This window comes from Tenebrio molitor, chromosome 3, assembly GCF_963966145.1.
Source record: "Tenebrio molitor chromosome 3, icTenMoli1.1, whole genome shotgun sequence".
In the NCBI taxonomy this organism is placed as follows: Eukaryota; Metazoa; Arthropoda; class Insecta; order Coleoptera; family Tenebrionidae; genus Tenebrio; species Tenebrio molitor.
The window spans coordinates 30,953,030-30,970,973 of NC_091048.1; the positions used below are offsets into that span (position 1 = coordinate 30,953,030).

The window sequence follows — 17,944 nt, forward strand, 5'->3', positions numbered from 1 at the left end:
ATCGTTTTATTTGGAATTATTAAAGTGATGATAAAAACGAGTCGATACGGACCTGCCCCGCCCGCTGATCCATCTGTCAAACATTCGCAACCGTGAACGTCATTTTATGTGGGTTTTTATATTTTTTTGTGAACACTGTTTGATATAATTGTCTTGTGGAATCAAATACAATTGTTCGTTTTGGTGATGATGCAGAACAATTAACTCGAATTTAAAAAGTTTTGTTAAATTTTTGAGGTTATTGTCGTAAGAAATGTCCTATTTAAAAATCGGTCAAAAAGTTAAAGTAACCGGCAAAGACGTTCAAGGGCTCATAGCCTTCGTTGGCCCCACGAACTTTGCCCCGGATACTTGGATAGGAGTCAAGTTGGATGAACCCAAAGGTAAAAACAACGGTACTGTACAGGGTGTAGAATATTTCAAGGTAAGTGGGACTACTGATTTCATACCTTTTGTTAAACTTCGTACTCGACAGTGCGAAGACAAGCACGGGTTGTTCGTAAAGCCGTCGCAGATTATTCCTTTGGATGATCATGGCAAACCAGTCAAAGAAGTTTCAGAGGATTATGCAAAGGCGCGGCCAAGACCAAGCAGGTTGGCTAATTTGAGAATAGTTTTATTTGATGACAATAATAAGTAATGTTTACAGCGTCGGTACAAAACCCAAACCAACTACGTAAGTTGCAACAGTAAGATTAATAAAATTAAAAAGATCTGATTAACTGTCTTAACATTTGATTAATTTGATTTTGTGTTTTTGCTGCATGGGATTAGAGTGCGTCGAAAGTCGTCGCCTCAAAAACGACCACCTTCCCTATCTGCCTCAAGGTATTTCTTAGGCCGATTTACTGTGCATTGTCCCCATCTATGTTGCAACTAATTTTATTTTTCTGTTTGTCTAACCCGCCGTGTTCTTTTCTCTATTTGTCTGTTTTGTTCTGTCAGTTCACGGTTGTCTTTGGCCAGTAGTCGTCAATCTTTGGCTGATAGTAGACAATCCTTGTCGGGTAGTCGCCAATCGCTTACAGGCAGTCGCCAGTCGCTGGGAGGCAGTCGCAGCCACTTGGCATCTCCAGTAGTGGAAAAACCCGATGCCGGTGACCATGCCAGCCAAATCCCCAAGCGGGCGTCGTTTATTGAGGTAGTAACATTTAATAAAATAAAAAATAATCGGACACGATCAAGTTGCAGACCGGGTTTGTTGAAACACTCAAACCTCAGTTTACGCCCGGTCAAGTCATCACTACCACCCCCACACCTATCACCTCGGTCGAAGAGAAGATCAACATTATTCAGTTGCAGCAGGAGATTGAAAATCGTAACCAACAAATCCGCGATTTGAGCGAGAAATTCGAAACGCTCAAAATTAAAAGGCAAGATGATAAAGAAAAGCTAAAAGAATTTGACAAATTGAAGATTCAACTCGAACAATTGATTGAATTCAAATCGAAGATCATGGAAGTCCAAGCGAGCTTGCAGAGAGAAGTGCAGAGGGCCAAACAGGAGGCGAAAGATGCAATCGAAGCGAAAGAGACGCACGCGGAAGAAGTCGCAGATTTGGCCGAAGCCGTCGAAATGGCGACTCTCGACAAAGAAATGGCCGAGGAGAAGGCGGAAACGCTGCAGCTGGAACTAGAAGTTTGCAAGGAAAAGTTGGAAGAGGTCACTCTGGATTTAAAAATACTCAAAACGGAAATGCAAGAGCGCTGTAAGTGAGAGAAGTTTAATTTTAATAAATTGTTTATATGTAAAAGTGATATGCAGCCGGCGGAACTTCAGCGAGTGACGAACAAGAAGCTGTCTCGACGTTCGAGTTGAAACAATTGCAACAACAAAACGTGCGCCTCAGAGACACTCTGGTTCGATTGAGAGACTTGTCAGCCCACGATAAACACGAATATCAAAAATTATTGAAAGACATTGACCAAAAAAAATCCGAAATCGTCGAACTGGGGAAAACTAAGGAAAAACTGAGCGCCCGAGTCGAAGAAATGGAACAGCAAATCGGCGATCTTCAGGAGCAAGTATGACAATTTGTAAATTATAGGTAACTGTACTAATGATGGATTTGTTGCGCGTTTTCAATTAATCGGCGACAGCAGGTAAAAATACTAACAAAATCAAACATCGCTTCAACAGCACCATAGCATTTCCGTTCAAATTTGCACCAACATTAATTGTTGCAAGTTCGAACGAAATCACAGACACGAGCACTTGGATGCATTCGCTTGGCATGTTGGCAAAGCGAGAGTGATGAGTTGTTTTTCTTTTAGGTGGACGCCGCGATGGGAGCCGAAGAGATGGTGGTGATTCTCGGCGAGCAGAAATTGACTCTCGAGGAGAAAGTCGCTCAGCTTCGCGAAGAAGTTACCGATCTGGAGGCGTTGCAAGACATGAACGATCAACTGGTCGAGAGCAATGCCGAACTGGAAGCCGAACTCAGGGAAGACCTCGACATGGCTCGGGCCGCAGCCAAACAAGCTATGCGCGATCGCGACGCCGCCTTGGAGACGATAGCCGATCGCGAAGGCACCCTCAACAAGTTCAGAGAGCTCGTCCAGAAGTTGCAAGAACAGTCTTTGCAGTTGCAGAGCCGTTTGGAGAGCGAAACGAGCAAACCGGTATCGGCTTTGCCCGAAATTTTGGACTTCACGAAGATGTTCAACGAGACAAAGGCACACACGAAGGCGATCGACCTGGAATTGCGCCGAGTGGACATTCAACAGTTGCAGAATCACATTAAATACTTGACGTCGTACATGCCCGATTCGTTTATGAATCGCGGGGGCGATCACGACGCCGTTCTGGTACTGCTGTTGATACCCAGAATGATCTATAAGACGGATATTTTGTTGGGTCAAATCAAAGACAAGTTTCCACCGGTGGATAAGATCGATCGAGCGGCCATTCTCAAAGGCCACACGGTCGAACAGTGTTCTTTCAGGTGCAGGGCTTCCTTCTACATTTACGCTTTACAGGTTAGACGTGAGATTTTCGATGTCCCGTTCTGATAGACTCGTTTCAGTCGATTCTGCACCAGTATCAGTACGCATTGAGTACTTGCAAGACGGAAGCGCTGCTCAAAGTCGGAGGGACGTTTCCTGAAATCGCAGCTCACGAAAAAGTCATCGACGGTTTCGTGGAGTTGGTCAAGCGAGACCAACTGGATGAAAACGTTCCAACTGAAACTCTGGAGAAATGCGTCGGTTATTTCAACACTTTGTTTCCTGTTCTTTTGGGACCCGAAAATCGCCTGAATCACACCCAGTTACTCGTCGACAACGTCAAAAGTCTAGTTTCCGCTTGCGACGGTTTCACCACCGACTCGATGGTCATAAGAAATTTGATCGAAGTTTGTTTCCGTCATGATATCTATTTTCTGCATTAATTGCGCCAACTTTTAGACCAGCAACGTTGGCGACATCGGTCTATTGTCTCAACATATCATAACGACAGCTGAACAACTGCAACAACAACTCAAACTGGTAAAACGTCGCCTTCCACCTGACGCAAGTGTTGCGAATATCGGTCTCAACAAGGAAGTTGCCGAGAATTTGTACCAGTGTTATCAACAGGCAGGACGCATTCTTAAGACTTTACAAGATATTGTCAAGAATTCAGTGCAGATGATGACATCTAGTGGAGGTTTTGCGTCTTCATGTTGTCGGTACAGAATCATAATATTTCGATTTTTACAGAATTAGAAAAAGGACTCCCCCAAGATAAAATCAAAGATATTGCACTTAACGCCAGCGACAAAATCTACGAACAAGATGATCTAGGACCTGTTCAGAGTGTTAAAAATTCGCTAACTTTTATAGTCACTCAGATTACTCAACTCGCCCAATTTCTGCAAGATAACGAATACGAGATCAACACCGCCAATAAAAATGAAGAGAAGGTTAATAGGTAACAGTTTGTGTCGACAAAACTTCAGTTTCGATAATTTCAGGTGGTTCCACCGATACAAATGAGAGCGGAAGCCGTGAAAAAGGAATTGGAACAAACCAAAACGCTCACTAGCAAGTTGGAAAATAAAGAATCTGACATTAAAGAATTGAGGAAAGCGTTAAAAGAGAAACAAGAGCAGCTGTCCGAAATGACAATAAGGAAAGAGTTGGCAGAAAAGAAATTGGGTAACGTCAACAAAGACTACGAATTGACGATCGAAAAGTTGCAAAGAAAACTAGAAGAGGCCCACAACAATTACAAGAAGAAAGAGAAAGAATTCGAAGAGACCCTGGATCACTTGCAGACGGATATAGACTCGTTGGAGAACGAAAAGGGTGAGATGAAAGAAAAACTGAAGTTGCTGTCGAAAAAGACCCAAATGGAGTTGTCCATGTCGAAGAGCACATCCGGTTCGCAACTATCGTCGCTACAATCGTCGATCGGTCCGAGTCTACCGGCAGTGGTCAGAGATTCGCCATTGCTGCTGCAAGAAATCGACAACCTTCGAAAGCTTTTCCACCAGGAAAGAAACGAAAGAGTCAAACTGGAGAGCGACGCGTTGAAAAAAGAATTGGACAGTTTGACACCGCTACCCTCATTTAAGACGAGTCCGGACGAAGTGTTGGACAAGTTATTCAAAGAAGGCGCCGCGTTGAAGCAAGAGATCTTGCTGACCTTGGCCAAACCGAGGTTTCCGCAGATCTACAAGGTGAAACCGGGGAACGGACCGGCGGCTTGGCAGAAACATTTCGCAGAGGAAAACGATAAACTTCTGGATTTGAACAGGAGGACTAAGGAATTTCAGAGTAAAGTGGCCAACGAGATCGTTAAGAGGAAGATGGGAGGACGTGTCGAGGCAGACTTCGCCGTATTTCCCACCATCGAGATGGTGAATGCTTTGAGAGAAAACAAACCGGTGAACGTGGGCTTCGTGAAAATACCAAAGAGTTATGTGGCAGCAGGAGAGAAGCCCGGGATCGTTAATTTAGAACTAGATTTTCAAAATTTGCAGAGAATTTTGCAGTCTTTATCATGTTAGCTTGATCGTTTACTAATTTATCATTGTATCGCTTCGGTTAACAAGTTACGCTAATTTATGTTTTTTAATTGGTAAATAAATTATACGATTTATGTAAGACTAGTAATGATGTTTTGTTAGTATACGGACCCATTCGTGGACAAACGTTAATTTTATTTTTCTTGAATTTAATTTTTTGTTCAACACTCAGAATTTGAAAAATTTCTCCTGTGTGAACGGACTTTCATAAATGTCACAACTTGTCAACGAAACGTCAAGCCAATTTTAAAGATTTTAAGCGATTTGGAGCCTTTAAGGGGCTCGTCGAACAAAAAAAATGTTGTATTCAACTCGTTCTTGTGTAAATTGGACTTTTTTTGGCACTCGTGAGCCTTTAAAACACACGAACTCGTGAAATAAACTACTATTTCTTCATCTCACGTTTGCTTACGGGTTTCATCCTTGATACCCCGAAGGGTTAACGCGTGTCTTTAAGAAGCGCGTGGCCCGTCGATCGATCGATTCTTTCTATAAATAAAAAACTAATTGGTGGTGAACTTGACAAAATTTTTATCGTGTCAATGATCGTCAACATTTGTGTTAAATTACCGTGTTAATTTCGTTTCTCAAATGAATAAATAAATCCTTCGGATTGATCCTATATTTACAACAATCGATTGTGTTTGAATTTATGATGAAGATTGTTTTTTTTAAGTCGTGTCACCTAAAACAAGTCTGTAGATACCAACAAATAAATTTGAATTTGGAGGCGGCGTGCACCGAGCTCGATCGGGTTGAGGGTCCGGGAGAGTCCATCGGCTCGCAGACGAACAGGGGCGGCCCCACCCTCTTGTTTCGGCGGCGGTTTCGCCGTCTGCATTTACAGAAAACGACGCGACTTGGTCCGTGAAAATCTGCCGCATTCGTCGACAAAAAGGGGGTGGTTGCGGCAAAATCATTACGTTACGGCTCTGCCGAGTTCAAACTCCCGAATGAACCCGTGACGACCTCGCGCTTTGACGTCACGACGCGGAAAAATCAATCGACATTATTTCATTATTTTTGCACGGCGAAACCGTCGTCGTCGGACAACTGAATGAAAACAGGTCCCGAAGAAGTTCGCGGTTCACTCGCCTTCTGAACTCGAAAAACCGCCTCCGTTTCGGAATGGCTGATCCAGTGTGAGGCTTTATTCGATAATAGACATGTTTAGCGGTCGGTGGAGACAAATTAGCGTCGATTTGATCAAATCGTGTTGTAAGAGCAACGTCAGAGAGTCAGTCCGCTCGAGTCGCTCGCGGAGGCGGGTCAGTTATCACCAAGTGCAGTGCGTCGTGTCGTTTTAACGCCTAAATGCGATTCTATCATTACGTTTTTTGGCCAAACTGATGAATGTAAGTATGAGCAAAGCAATTTAGATGGTGGGACAGGACGGCGGCTTCGCCGCACCCGCGACGAGCACGCCCTTATTGTTGTCAGCTCCAAGAAAAAAAAACACGCATAATTGCAAGTCCGGGCAATTTGTGCCGCTGCAATCATGCATTGATCAAAATAATTCATGCGTTTGGGATTGGCGTGTAGGTAGATGCACTTATTTCGGTCGGTGCACCAGGACAAGGCTCTTTTAGAATGAGACGCAGCAGGACGTGCATTCTGTGTTTTCATTTTACATCGTCGCAATTGTTTTGTTGATATTGCAGATTAAACGTGTGACGGTCGTAATCCGTACGGTCAATATTTTCGGACGAATTTGTTTATTGACCTGCCCCACACGAGATTTTGCAAGATCGACACATCTAAGAAAACACGGGGAGGTCAAGTACCTACCCGTTTTGGATAAATCGGTCGTTGGAAGGGTCCCAATAACATTTTAAGCGTCACCAAAATGGATCTCATCTGATGGAACGTTGACTTTTAAAGTTCACAACCAAATTACGACGATCCCACGAGTGCACTTTTTAAAAACCAAAACTAGGAATTTTTTCTAAGAATTTACTGTATTCACAAATTTATAAAATTTTCACTGTCGGGTCAAAATCTTTTAAAATACGTTATTTCAGATAAACTTTCAAAACTTTTTTTTACAAATAAATTTATGTGAATGTCAAATTTGATAAAAACTCGGATTAGAGGAACAGTGCAGTTTTACGGAAACATTCATGTAAATGATGTGCATCAAAACCAATAGTTATTTACGAACCAAGTGCGGGACGACGATGTTCCCGCATGAGCCCATTTTTTAAAGCACGAGCGACGAAGGAGCGAGTGCCTTTAATTAATGCGCGAATGAACGGAAGATGTCTTCAAGCAAGTGGTTCGTACAATATTTTTTCTATTATTGATTCAAAAAATTGAAATTCACGCATAGTTATCCGTGCATGAAGTGGGTCATTTTTTTACGTGTATTTTTTTTTTGCATTGTTAGTAAGATCGAAACCATAGAAATCATACAAAACAGTGTGTGAAATGCGATTTCACGCACACGACTATTTCTGTCTTTCACTTCACGCACTGTTTTTTATTAGTTACCTAGCAACATGGTCACTGCATTGAAACTTCAGAGTTCCTTCAAAAATTTGAATTTTTAATTTCAATTTTTTGAGTCAATTATAGAAAAAATATTGTTTATATTTCGTGCGTGAAGATGTTTTTGTGCATTCAAAGGCTTATACTGCCTCGACCTTCGTCTCGGCGTAAAAGACCTTTTCATGCACAAAAAACACTCTCTTCACGCACTTAATATAAAAATAACTATTTTGTACGAAAATTAAATTAAAATTTTTTGTTTTTTTTTTTTTTTTTTTTTTTCTTCTCATATAAATTTAATTACAATTTAACATAAAATAACATTTTTAATTTACAATGCGAAAATTTCCGATAATAATGCGGAATCTGGAAAAGTGCCCCGAATGCTTGCAGCGTTTCCACGTTGAATGGCAAGGGAAATCCTCTCAAAAAGGAATTTCTTAGATTTTGAATCCCCTGATTCCGCGATAAGTCGGTCTCCGATGACATTAATGAAATCTATTGTTTCTTTGCACCAAGGGCCTAAGGTTTCAAAGGCTAAACCTTTAAATATGTAGTTTGACGAAATAATTGAACGATATTTGTTATGTTTGCGTTTGCAAGCCATTTCAGCGGCAAAACCTGAGACTTCAGATGTTTTCAATACGTAACTGTCTGCAAGTGTATCTACGACATAAAACCAAGTAGACAGTGATCTTTGGTTATTGGAAACAATTGCTTCACTTGATATTTCAATTTTTGCAATAATTTGTGAATTTTGTAGGAACAATTTTCAACGATTATAAATCTTTCCGTAATTTTTTAATGGAGGAAAACCCAGGGAACTAAATTTTATTATTAGCAAGACGTATTTTTTTTTTAATGCCTCAAAGGGCCAGTGTTTTTTGCAATTTTTACATTCAAGTCGACCGAGAAGCACTCGTTTCGGAGCGAGCGTTGGATGTTGGAAGCGTTGCTTTCAAGGCTATGAGTACAAAAACAATTTTTTCTATAATTGATTCAAAAAATTGAAATTCACGCATAGTTATCTGTGCCTGAAGTGGGTCATTTTCTGACGTGTATTTTTTTTTTTGCATTGTTAGTAAGATCGAAACCATAGAAACCATACAAAACAGTGTGTGAAATGCAATTTCACTAAGGTAACTAGATCAACACACTACGTATAGAGGTACCGCCATCAGTGATTTTTTTGTCTGTCCTTGTCTTTGTCTACTCAAACTGGGGATAAAAAAAACACAATCTAAAAATGATTTGACGTAATTTGACAAAAACTAGTGTCATTATTCTGCTGCATATTTAATAATCCTCGTTCAAGATTCATCTAACTTATTATTTCGTTACAGTTTTCGTTTGTGTTTAAGTATTGTCATTTATTTCTTTGTTCTCGTTACGTCTTTTAACTTGGTTTAGTTACTTGGGTTTATTTTAATACTTTAACATGGTCAGTAACAAGTGTTGTGTTAGCGGCTGTTCAAGTTCTAGAAAAAATGGATTTAAATTGTTTTATGTTCCAAACGGTAAGACACTCGTTACATATACAGGGTTATTCTAAATGATTGTAGTCGAAGTAGGCCATGCCCATGTTATTACGTTTTTGCCGCTTTCATGTGAACTGTCAGTTGTGTCGCTGTCACTGTCATTTTTTAGGTGAAAAGTGCGGTGATGAGAATTTTATTTATTTTTGTTAAATTAACGATTGAATCCAGAAATATTGAGTTGTTCTACAATCAATTTTAAAAATATTGAGTTGTTTTGCACCCAATTTAACACATCATTTTGATGATTTTTTTATGTGGAGCGGCAACCATAAATTTTACATTCAGTTTTCACGCCTACTTCGACTACAATCATTTAGAATAACCCTGTATTTATATACAGTAACACGCAATTTAATATTAGAAGTCAAAAACAGAGTACGGAGGGAACAGTGGCTAAAAAAATTGAGACTGTCTGTGAGTTCGTGCTCCAACCGTGAACTACAAATCTGCTGCGTAAGTATCTACATAAAAGTATGGGAATGAGAAGAGCAGTTCAAAATATATTTTGATATTGTATTTTTTAAACGTTTAAAAATTTGGTAACTTGTTTGGGTTTTATTAGTGATGTTTTTGTAAATTTTATCCAATTTTGCCTTATAAAGTCATGTTTAAATACTTAGATACAGGGGATAAAAGCACTTCTTTAATGAATAATCGAATAAAATTTTAATTGCTCTAGCGGTTTAAAATTTTTATTTCGCTAGCGGTTTAAAAATGTCAAGTAAATGTCAAAGAAAATAAATAAACATGTATTAAACAATAATTATACATACATTACAATTGCGGCCACGGAATTTTGGCCGTCACTTGTCATTCCATTGACATGAGATCTAAAGCGGCCCTTACGTATTCGTAACCTCACTTTCTGCTATTTCAAGACTTGTCATTTTGACGCTGACTGACTTGCATGAAAACGCGCTTCCTCATTGCCTGCAACAAGTCAAGCACACACATATGTATTATACATGTATATGCAGGAATAACGCAAAGAGATTCATTCACCCTCGGATTCGAGACAAGACTTTCTTGGATCTATTCCTCAGACGACGACGTGAGGTTCTGACGGAGCCCAGGAAATTACTGATATTCACTGCTGCAGTAGCAGTAGTAAAAGGACTGTTTCGTATCACAGTTAAAAGTTGTTCGTCTTGATTACGCGTAGAAATTCGACGTCCCCCGGAACCTGGACGTCGTTCCACTGTTTGATCTTGCCTCCATTTTTTAATAATTGCACTTATGGTGCTTCTTCCTATACCCAAACGTTCCGAAATTTTAGAATGTGATAGACCATCTTGGAACAGGGATATTATCTGCACTTTATTAAAATAGGGTATTGGTGCCATGTTCGCAACTATTTGAATGAAATTTTTGGATGTCAATTCAAAAAGTCAATCATAATGACAATAAAGCATGGATTACATCCATTTTTTTTGAATTGACATGAAAGTGACGGCCAAAATTCCGTGGCCGCGATAGTACAGGTATTGGGAAGCCATTGTTCATAATTGTATCATCCATTTTTTAGATTTTCACCTTCTATACGTGTATACGCCGTAAAGACCTAATTTTATTAGGAGTAATATTGGATAAAATAATTCACTGTCACACCGATTTTTGTTTCTCGTGTCAATAAAGCCATGGCAACAAAAAATCACACTCAGCGACTCGACAATCATAGGTGATTAGTGACACAAGCTTCGGACTTGATTTTAAAAAAATACACTCAAATTGGAGAGGTTTATTAGTGTAAAATTGGATAAACAGTTGTATTATACTCGCGGGCTAAATGAATGTTTAACTTGCGATGTTAACGCGCTTGCGGCTTCGCCGCTCGCGCTGTTAAACGCATCGCTTGTTAAACATTCATTTAGCCCGCTCGTATAATAAATAACTATTAATTAAAAAGATATCTGCAACCAGTAAAACATTTCAGTTAAAAAATTTTCATTAATAATGGGCGACATAACCTAACATATTTTTGACATTGTAGTAATGCCATTATTTCATTAAAAAAATCCCCAAAACTATTGTCTTCCTTATTTCACTTGTGAAATTTGCATTTGATATCTTTATCTTACAATCCACTCTCGCGAGGAATGGAATGGCGGTACCTCTATACGTAGTGTGTTGATCTAGTACCTTAAATTTCACGCATACGACTATTTCTGTTTTTCATTTCACGCACTGTTTTTTATTAGTTACCTAGCAACATGGTCACTGCATTGAAACTTCAGAGTTCCTTCAAAAATTTGAATTTTTAATTTCAATTTTTTGAATCAATTATAGAAAAAATATTGTTTATATTTCGTGCGCGAAGATGTTTTTGTGCATTCAAAGGCTTATACTGCCTCGACCTTCGTCTCGGCGTAAAAGACCTTTTCAACACTCTCTTCGCGCACTTAATATAAAAATAACTATTCAGTATCTACTGTTTTTTATACCTATAAAATGTATACTCATCCGTAGTTTATAACATATGCATATTGCAGATTATGGAATGAGTTCCGTATGGAAATATTGGTAATAATAATGTATAGTTGACTCAAGTTGCAAAAAACCACTTGTCATTTGCAACAGCATTTTTTCAATATTTTTGAACCAAATAAAAGCACAAAGGGACCAGAAAATCATAGTTTTGATTGAATATTTTCCATATAAATCGTTTTGTCATTGCCATCACGTACTTACTTACAAGCAAAAACAGCAAATTTTACTTTCGAAGGAATTTATTAATTTGTATTTTCTGTTTTAGACATACGCCAAGTCTACCAAGAAAAAATTTTTCTTTATCCTTTTTATACTGGACGCAAAGCTATTCCAGCCCTTCCCATTAGGCGAAAATCGTATTAAAAAGAACGTTCGGAAAACGTTTTTGTTAATCGTTATGGACAATAAATCCTGCGTAGATTTTTTTTGACCCAAAGTTTTTGTTTGCTCTTGGTTTAATTTTATTGTTGGATTGTAAAGTTAGTTTGTTTAAATGATAAGCAAAACTTAAAGTAGATTTTGAAAACGTTTGTTGTCGACATTAAGTGGCGTCTGATTTGGGAGAAGATCGGCGTGTTTGTGTATAAAACCTTTTGTATTTACCTCAGGGGGCCGTGGTGTGATGGCCATCGTCGCCGCAGCGTTTGTCGGGGATGGATAATGAACAACCCCACCAGGAACTCGTCAAGTGCGTGGTGGTGGGCGATACGGCCGTCGGCAAGACTCGTTTGATATGCGCGCGAGCGTGCAACAAGCAAGTCTCTCTGGCTCAACTGCTCGCTACCCACGTTCCGACGGTATGGGCCATCGATCAGTACCGCATCTACAAAGACGTCCTCGAGCGTTCGTGGGAGGTCGTCGACAGCGTCAACGTCTCCCTCCGTCTGTGGGATACGTTCGGCGACCACGAGAAGGATCGCCGCTTCGCCTACGGACGCTCCGACGTCGTCCTCCTCTGCTTCAGCGTCAACAATCCGGTCTCGTTGCGCAACTGTCGCCTGATGTGGTTCCCCGAGATCCGACGGTTCTGTCCCAGCACGCCGGTGCTGCTCGTCGGATGCAAGAACGACCTGAGGTACATGTACAGGGACGAGGCCTACTTGAGCTACTTTCGCGACAGGAGTCCGTTCGTGAGGGCCACCCGCAAGAGCGACCTGGTGATGCCGGACGAAGCGAGGGACGTCGCCAGGGAACTGGGGCTTTACTACTACGAAACGTCGGTACTTACCTACTACGGAGTTAACGAAGTGTTCGAAAACGCCATCAGGGCCGCGCTCATCGCACGGCGACAGCAGCGCTTCTGGATGACCAACCTGAAGAAGGTGCAGCGTCCTTTGCTCCAGGTAATCTACGTCGATACCGGACCAACTGATAGCACCGTCGTATTTTTCTTTTGCAGGCCCCCTTCAAGCCGCCCCCGCCCATGAAACCGGAAGTGCTGGTGGTGGCCGGCTCGTACGCCGAACACATGCATCAGCTCTACTTGAGTCGGGTCCACACCGACATCGTCCTCGTCGTCGGTTCTGTGGGTTTCCCCGCCCATCGCTTCGTGTTGGCGGCGTGCAGTCGCGCCTTCTACCGTCTCCTCGCCGCCGACCTGATGGCGCGGAGCACCAGCGACTCGAGCATGGTCAGCTCGTTGGGCGACTTCGCCGACGAAACCGAGTGTCTCGTCAGAGCCGAACAAAAAACGTGCAAGAGACGGGCCAGCTGCCAAGCCCTGCCTTCGGCAAGAGAACTCGACCATCCCGCCTTCCACTGCATCCGAAACGTGCAACCCGAGGGGCAAACCGTTGTCACTCTGAGCAAACTGGTCACTCCGGGGGCGATGCACCAGTGTCTCCAGTTCGCCTACACCGGTACCATCGATCGCAGCGCCCTCAACCTGCAGGAAACCAGAGAAGCCGCGGAATTCCTCGAACTGCCCCAGCTGCTCATCTTGCTCACCAAACATCCGTTCGTCGGCCCCGACCATCCCGACGAGACCTACGAAAATTTCCTCAAGAGGCGCCTGCAGGACATCTGCCTCGACCAGGGGCTCTTCGCCGACGTCATCTTTGAGCTGGACGACGGAGCTTGCGCTGCACATAAAGCCATGCTGACGGCACGATGTGACGTTATGAAGGCGATGTTCAGCGGAGATTTTCGCGAGAGCCAGGCCAAAGTCGTGAGCGTCACTAACCATAAATCGAATCGACTCTCCTTAATTTGTCGTTTGCAATTTTCAGATCGAATTTCCGGGAGTTCGAGAGTACACCTTCCACAAGTTGCTCTGTTTTCTGTACACCGATGAAATTCCGGCTGTGTCGGCCGTTCGATGCGTCAATCTGTTGGAACTGGCCAACAGACTTTGCCTGCCGCGACTCGTTAATTTGGTCGAAAGAAGGGTGATCGAAGACCTTGAGTGTTTGCAGCCCTCGGAGGCCATCGAGCAATGTTTAAGACTCTTGGAACCGGTCAAAGTAAGTGATATGTATAGGTAGGTATGACAAAAGTGTAAGAGGACTTATTTTATTTTTGACCGGAATCGTATATTTTTATTTTGTTTGTTCGTAGAACATTGTAGGGTTGAGTTTCTTTATTTTTCAGTTACACAACGGCCACCAGTTAGCCGACTGGTGCATGAACCACCTCTGCGTCAACTACAACAAGTTGTGTCGGATGTCGCCGCGCAGCCTTCGCCTGCTACATCCGGACAACCAAGCATATCTGGTGGAGCATCGTTGGCCTCCCGTCTGGTACTTGAAGGATTACGATTATTATCAAAAGTGTTTGGCCGAACGCGATAAAGAACTGAAGCCCACAATCAAAACCACATCGGGCTGTTTATGCTTCTCTCGTAAGTCAGAGTCTGATCCGGCCCTGTCCTCCAGCCAGCTCTGACCGAGACTTTTGTGACTGTTCAAATGCATTTAATTCATCTCACCTTTCACGATTCTCTCATTATTGTCTTAACATATTCGTAGGATAACGTGCAAGTAGCCACGTTATACAGGATGTCACGTAATTCGGAATTTTTTTACTCTTCCGTTTCATCGGGTCGTCCTGTATTATACTTGCACATTTTAGATTCGTAAGCATTAATTACTGAACGACTAGACTGACCTGGATGTGGCCAGCTTCCAAGTGTTTCCAGCTGTACTCGGAGGGCAATGTTGCAGAGTTAAAGTGGCGAACTTTACCATCATCAGAGTGAAAAGCAAAACACAATTTAGGTAGAACAGAAAAGACGAAAAAAAAAAACACCTATTTTTCTACATCTACTACTAGATGCGTCAATTTTAGCGTTAGGGCAAATTATCGCCGGTCCGTCTAGTCTTTTGGGGACTCCATTCTTACTGAGAATTTTTCTACTCATGTGCGAATATTGAAGATCAGTGTTTCACTGTCTTTTTATTTATTCGTTTTAGGACCAACTTTTCGATGACAAGTTAGGTGCTCCCTACTTTTATTAAGCGAACTTGTCATTTTATGTGTTCTTTAATTAAGTTTTAAGTTAGTGTGGACTATACAAAATATACTGTGTTAAGTTAGACGTAGTTTTTAGTTCACTGTATAAATCAACGGCACCATAAGAGCTCGAAAATTGAAGATCAGTATAGCCTACATTAAAGAAAAAAAATTTAATCGTTTGCTTTTGCTACTTCAACTCTTAGGTGACACAGGAATGGCGGTTAATTTCGACTTTGACGTAAAATTTATATTCCATAACTCCTCGATACTTTAGCACCCATTCAAAAACCTTCGCACCCGCTCACTCGCTATATCTTGTTCGACTTTCAATTCAAACTTTAATACGAATGGAATATGAATTTTATCGGTTTTATTATTTGTCCAAAGACAATTTCCAGGCATTTCACATTTACGTTAAGTAAACTGTAGGGAGATGTGTATAACTAACCCAGAATGAAACATCTACCTACCTAACAATCATGTATGTGTGCAATAATTTGCTATTCTAATAAATATTTGTATTAAACTTCTGAATGCATTTTATTTCTTAACTTAAACATAATTACAAAGCTACACCTAAATTTGTAATTTCCTCTTTCAATTCGTTATATATTTCTTTATAGTCGTCGTGCGACCTTACTAGAACCGTCATGCACCCCCTCATGATACCCATCGCCGCCCCCAAGTCCTTTCTACTGGGTACATACACATATGGAATGTCATTATCTTCACATACTCCCGGTAAATGACACATTATGTCTATGGGGGTTATGTCGCCGGCGAAAATCACAATTCCTCTTTCACCTTTGCGAATCCGTTTCTGAACATCTTTCAAACCATTTCGCACATAAGTCTTTTGTTTGACGGCTGAAAATAGTTGTTATTTAACGTTAAAACCTAAATTTGAACTCACCTTTTTTCACCAGTTTGTAACACTTTTTTGTCAGTTTTTTCGAAGCCATAGGTTTCGAAATTGCGTTACAATATTCTAATTTTTCCTCGTACGTTAGTTCCTCATTCTTGGTTTCCGTTTCAACCCCCTGAGAATGTTCAGTTTTGATTTCTCCCATTTCGGCGTGCACGTGTGTGTACTTTCGTCAAACATAAACAGAATTCTAGTGAGGTTAGATTCGCAGAAGATAGGTTAGGTTTGGTGTTTGACAGCCGGAGCCTGGCAGAAAAAAAAATGACGTGGGTACGTTCCATACGATTAGGCAAAATTATTTAAAAAACATTAAGAACTGTTAAAAAATGTTATATGCAAACCACGATAAACTATAAATTATAACCAATATGTAGTTTGAAACAGTGAGTATCAGTTTTATATTATTGTTATATTGAAGAATGAAAGCGCTGAATAAAAAATAAACTATTAGAGCCTGTTTGACATGACGTTAAATTTATCATAAAATTGATCATTTATTGGTCCTGATAGAGGTTCTCTCTCATTTTATAACAAATTCCGAAATATTTTTGTAATTTACTCAACACTATCTAAATATCGTGCGATCAAATTTAAAAAAAAAATTAGAATAGGCGAAAATGCTGATTTGAACCAGTCAAAGCATCAGAATAGCACAATCCAGGTAACTCGATTTTTTTTTAATTGATCGCACGTTACGTAAATACAGAAAAATGTTTATGGATAAAGTAGTTACCTATATAAGTACCTATCGTATTTTTAAACTGTTTTTATCTCGACAGGAAATCCATTTTTATTCATATGGGTTTTTCAAAGCGTTGATAATATGTAGGTAAAATGTTTTAACTGTTCCTAGAACATCAGCGAAAAATGGAAATGTATTTAAGTAGGTAGTTATTTCTTGAAGCGGTTACTTAATTCATGTAAAAATATATTCAATAAAGTTTGACACAATTGTTACAATTTTTCACAAAAATTACAAAAAATAAACGTTATATAATACGCCAAATGCTTTTTTTTTCAATCGTCTTGGGCTGCCGCATTTAATTCCCAATACAACTGCAACTCCTTGAACTTTGTATTCAACTGTGGTGGATTCGAAGCAGTAGTGATCTCCTTTGCATTATCTTTAATAATTGATTTCTCCATTTCCTCTTTTTTCGAAACCTTATCTATAGTAGCAGCGGCTCCCTGAGGTGTGTTTCCAGAAATGTCCTCACTATTATTGGTTCGTACTTTTCCAGCACTAGCTTCAGAATCACCTTCTTCGCTGCTACAGTCCTCACGAATTACTACAATACTTTCTTCGAGATCTGCATTTTCAAGAATTTGATCGATCTTTGCCATTCCAGAACGTTCGGAGGTGTTGTTAGCAACATTATCTGCAGTTTTTTCACAACAGTTTGCAGCACTTGTCGATGCGCCTTCACTAGAACCTGCTGACAAATTTAATTTTGCACATTTAAACAGGTACCAGTTTAACACTTCTTCACGACAAATAGTCTTCTGTTCATTTGTAGGAAATTTAGTAATCGGTACTATAAACTTGGCATCTCTTTCCAGTAGTTTTTCATCAGGGAAACAAAAATGACAAAGGATTTTAATCATTTTTTCATCCAATTGTTTCTCTCTCAGTTTCCAACATTCTCGATCGACACAAAAATACAAAAACTGTCTAAAACACAAATAACATATGGCACGAACTGGTTGTGGATTTCTACATTCTTCACATGTGGTATCTCCAAGCCTACATACATCACAAATTTCTTTTATGGAATCGTCACGCTCTGGGTATTTCATGAAGGTGAACGAGTCATCTGCTTTTTCTTCTGGCTTTGTTGTACTTACTCCGTATTCCTGTTCTTTGGCATTTTCGCCTTCTTTCTCGTTTTTTACTTTATTTCCACTTTTTTGAAAAAGATGGACACATGACTTGCAAAACCAAAGTGTCACCTTTTGCGACCCTTCATCAAAGGTTTTATTGATGTCGGTATCATCACCACAAAGAATGCAATAACGGTAAAACAGACGACGGTGCTTGCACTTTAT

The 17,944-nt window shown here is 40.5% G+C and overlaps 3 protein-coding genes across 12 annotated transcripts; 2 read left to right on the plus strand and 1 right to left on the minus strand.

Annotated features, from left to right (window-relative positions):
- Window positions 1-90: 90 nt before the first annotated feature.
- On the plus strand, window positions 91-5,092 carry DCTN1-p150 (dynactin subunit 1). 9 transcript variants are annotated; one of them, XM_069041837.1, is made up of 12 exons: window positions 91-424; window positions 476-594; window positions 638-676; window positions 775-828; window positions 946-1,141; window positions 1,192-1,708; window positions 1,765-2,024; window positions 2,274-2,978; window positions 3,026-3,352; window positions 3,405-3,645; window positions 3,699-3,901; window positions 3,953-5,092. In XM_069041837.1, exons 1-12 carry the CDS (start codon window positions 254-256, stop codon window positions 4,988-4,990), a joined length of 3,870 nt encoding a protein of 1,289 aa, XP_068897938.1. In that variant the 5' UTR covers window positions 91-253; the 3' UTR covers window positions 4,991-5,092. The 9 variants fall into 9 exon arrangements, with proteins under 9 accessions (XP_068897938.1, XP_068897942.1, XP_068897939.1 ...); XM_069041841.1 differs by having other exon boundaries at window positions 1,012-1,141; XM_069041838.1 differs by having other exon boundaries at window positions 650-676.
- Window positions 5,093-5,947: 855 nt separating this feature from the next.
- RhoBTB (Rho-related BTB domain containing) lies at window positions 5,948-15,503 on the plus strand. Of its 2 annotated transcripts, none has more exons than XM_069041850.1 (5): window positions 5,948-6,363; window positions 12,129-12,863; window positions 12,920-13,687; window positions 13,749-13,999; window positions 14,110-14,283. In XM_069041850.1, exons 2-5 carry the CDS (start codon window positions 12,174-12,176, stop codon window positions 14,129-14,131), a joined length of 1,731 nt encoding a protein of 576 aa, XP_068897951.1. In that variant the 5' UTR covers window positions 5,948-6,363; window positions 12,129-12,173; the 3' UTR covers window positions 14,132-14,283. The 2 variants fall into 2 exon arrangements, with proteins under 2 accessions (XP_068897951.1, XP_068897950.1); XM_069041849.1 differs by having other exon boundaries at window positions 5,963-6,363; window positions 13,749-13,982; window positions 14,110-15,503.
- NHP2 (NHP2 ribonucleoprotein) lies at window positions 15,489-16,123 on the minus strand. The gene is made up of 2 exons (XM_069041873.1): window positions 15,887-16,123; window positions 15,489-15,840 (listed from the first exon to the last, which is right to left on the minus strand). Exons 1-2 carry the CDS (start codon window positions 16,041-16,043, stop codon window positions 15,536-15,538), a joined length of 462 nt encoding a protein of 153 aa, XP_068897974.1. The 5' UTR covers window positions 16,044-16,123; the 3' UTR covers window positions 15,489-15,535.
- Window positions 16,124-17,944: the final 1,821 nt, after the last annotated feature.

Bases quoted from the DNA above. Each gene is read 5' to 3' on its own strand.
- DCTN1-p150 (XM_069041837.1), top strand. From the start codon at position 254: ATGTCCTATTTAAAAATCGGTCAAAAAGTTAAAGTAACCGGCAAAGAC. The intron at 1,709-1,764 runs GTAAGTGAGAGA...AGTGATATGCAG, and splicing joins AACGGAAATGCAAGAGCGCT to CCGGCGGAACTTCAGCGAGT. The intron at 3,353-3,404 runs GTTTGTTTCCGT...GCCAACTTTTAG, and splicing joins TCATAAGAAATTTGATCGAA to ACCAGCAACGTTGGCGACAT.
- RhoBTB (XM_069041849.1), top strand. From the start codon at position 12,174: ATGGATAATGAACAACCCCACCAGGAACTCGTCAAGTGCGTGGTGGTG. The intron at 12,864-12,919 runs GTAATCTACGTC...TTTCTTTTGCAG, and splicing joins TGCAGCGTCCTTTGCTCCAG to GCCCCCTTCAAGCCGCCCCC. The intron at 13,688-13,748 runs GTGAGCGTCACT...TGCAATTTTCAG, and splicing joins GCGAGAGCCAGGCCAAAGTC to ATCGAATTTCCGGGAGTTCG.
- NHP2 (XM_069041873.1), bottom strand. From the start codon at position 16,043: ATGGGAGAAATCAAAACTGAACATTCTCAGGGGGTTGAAACGGAAACC. The intron at 15,841-15,886 runs GTGAGTTCAAAT...AACTATTTTCAG, and splicing joins TTACAAACTGGTGAAAAAAG to CCGTCAAACAAAAGACTTAT.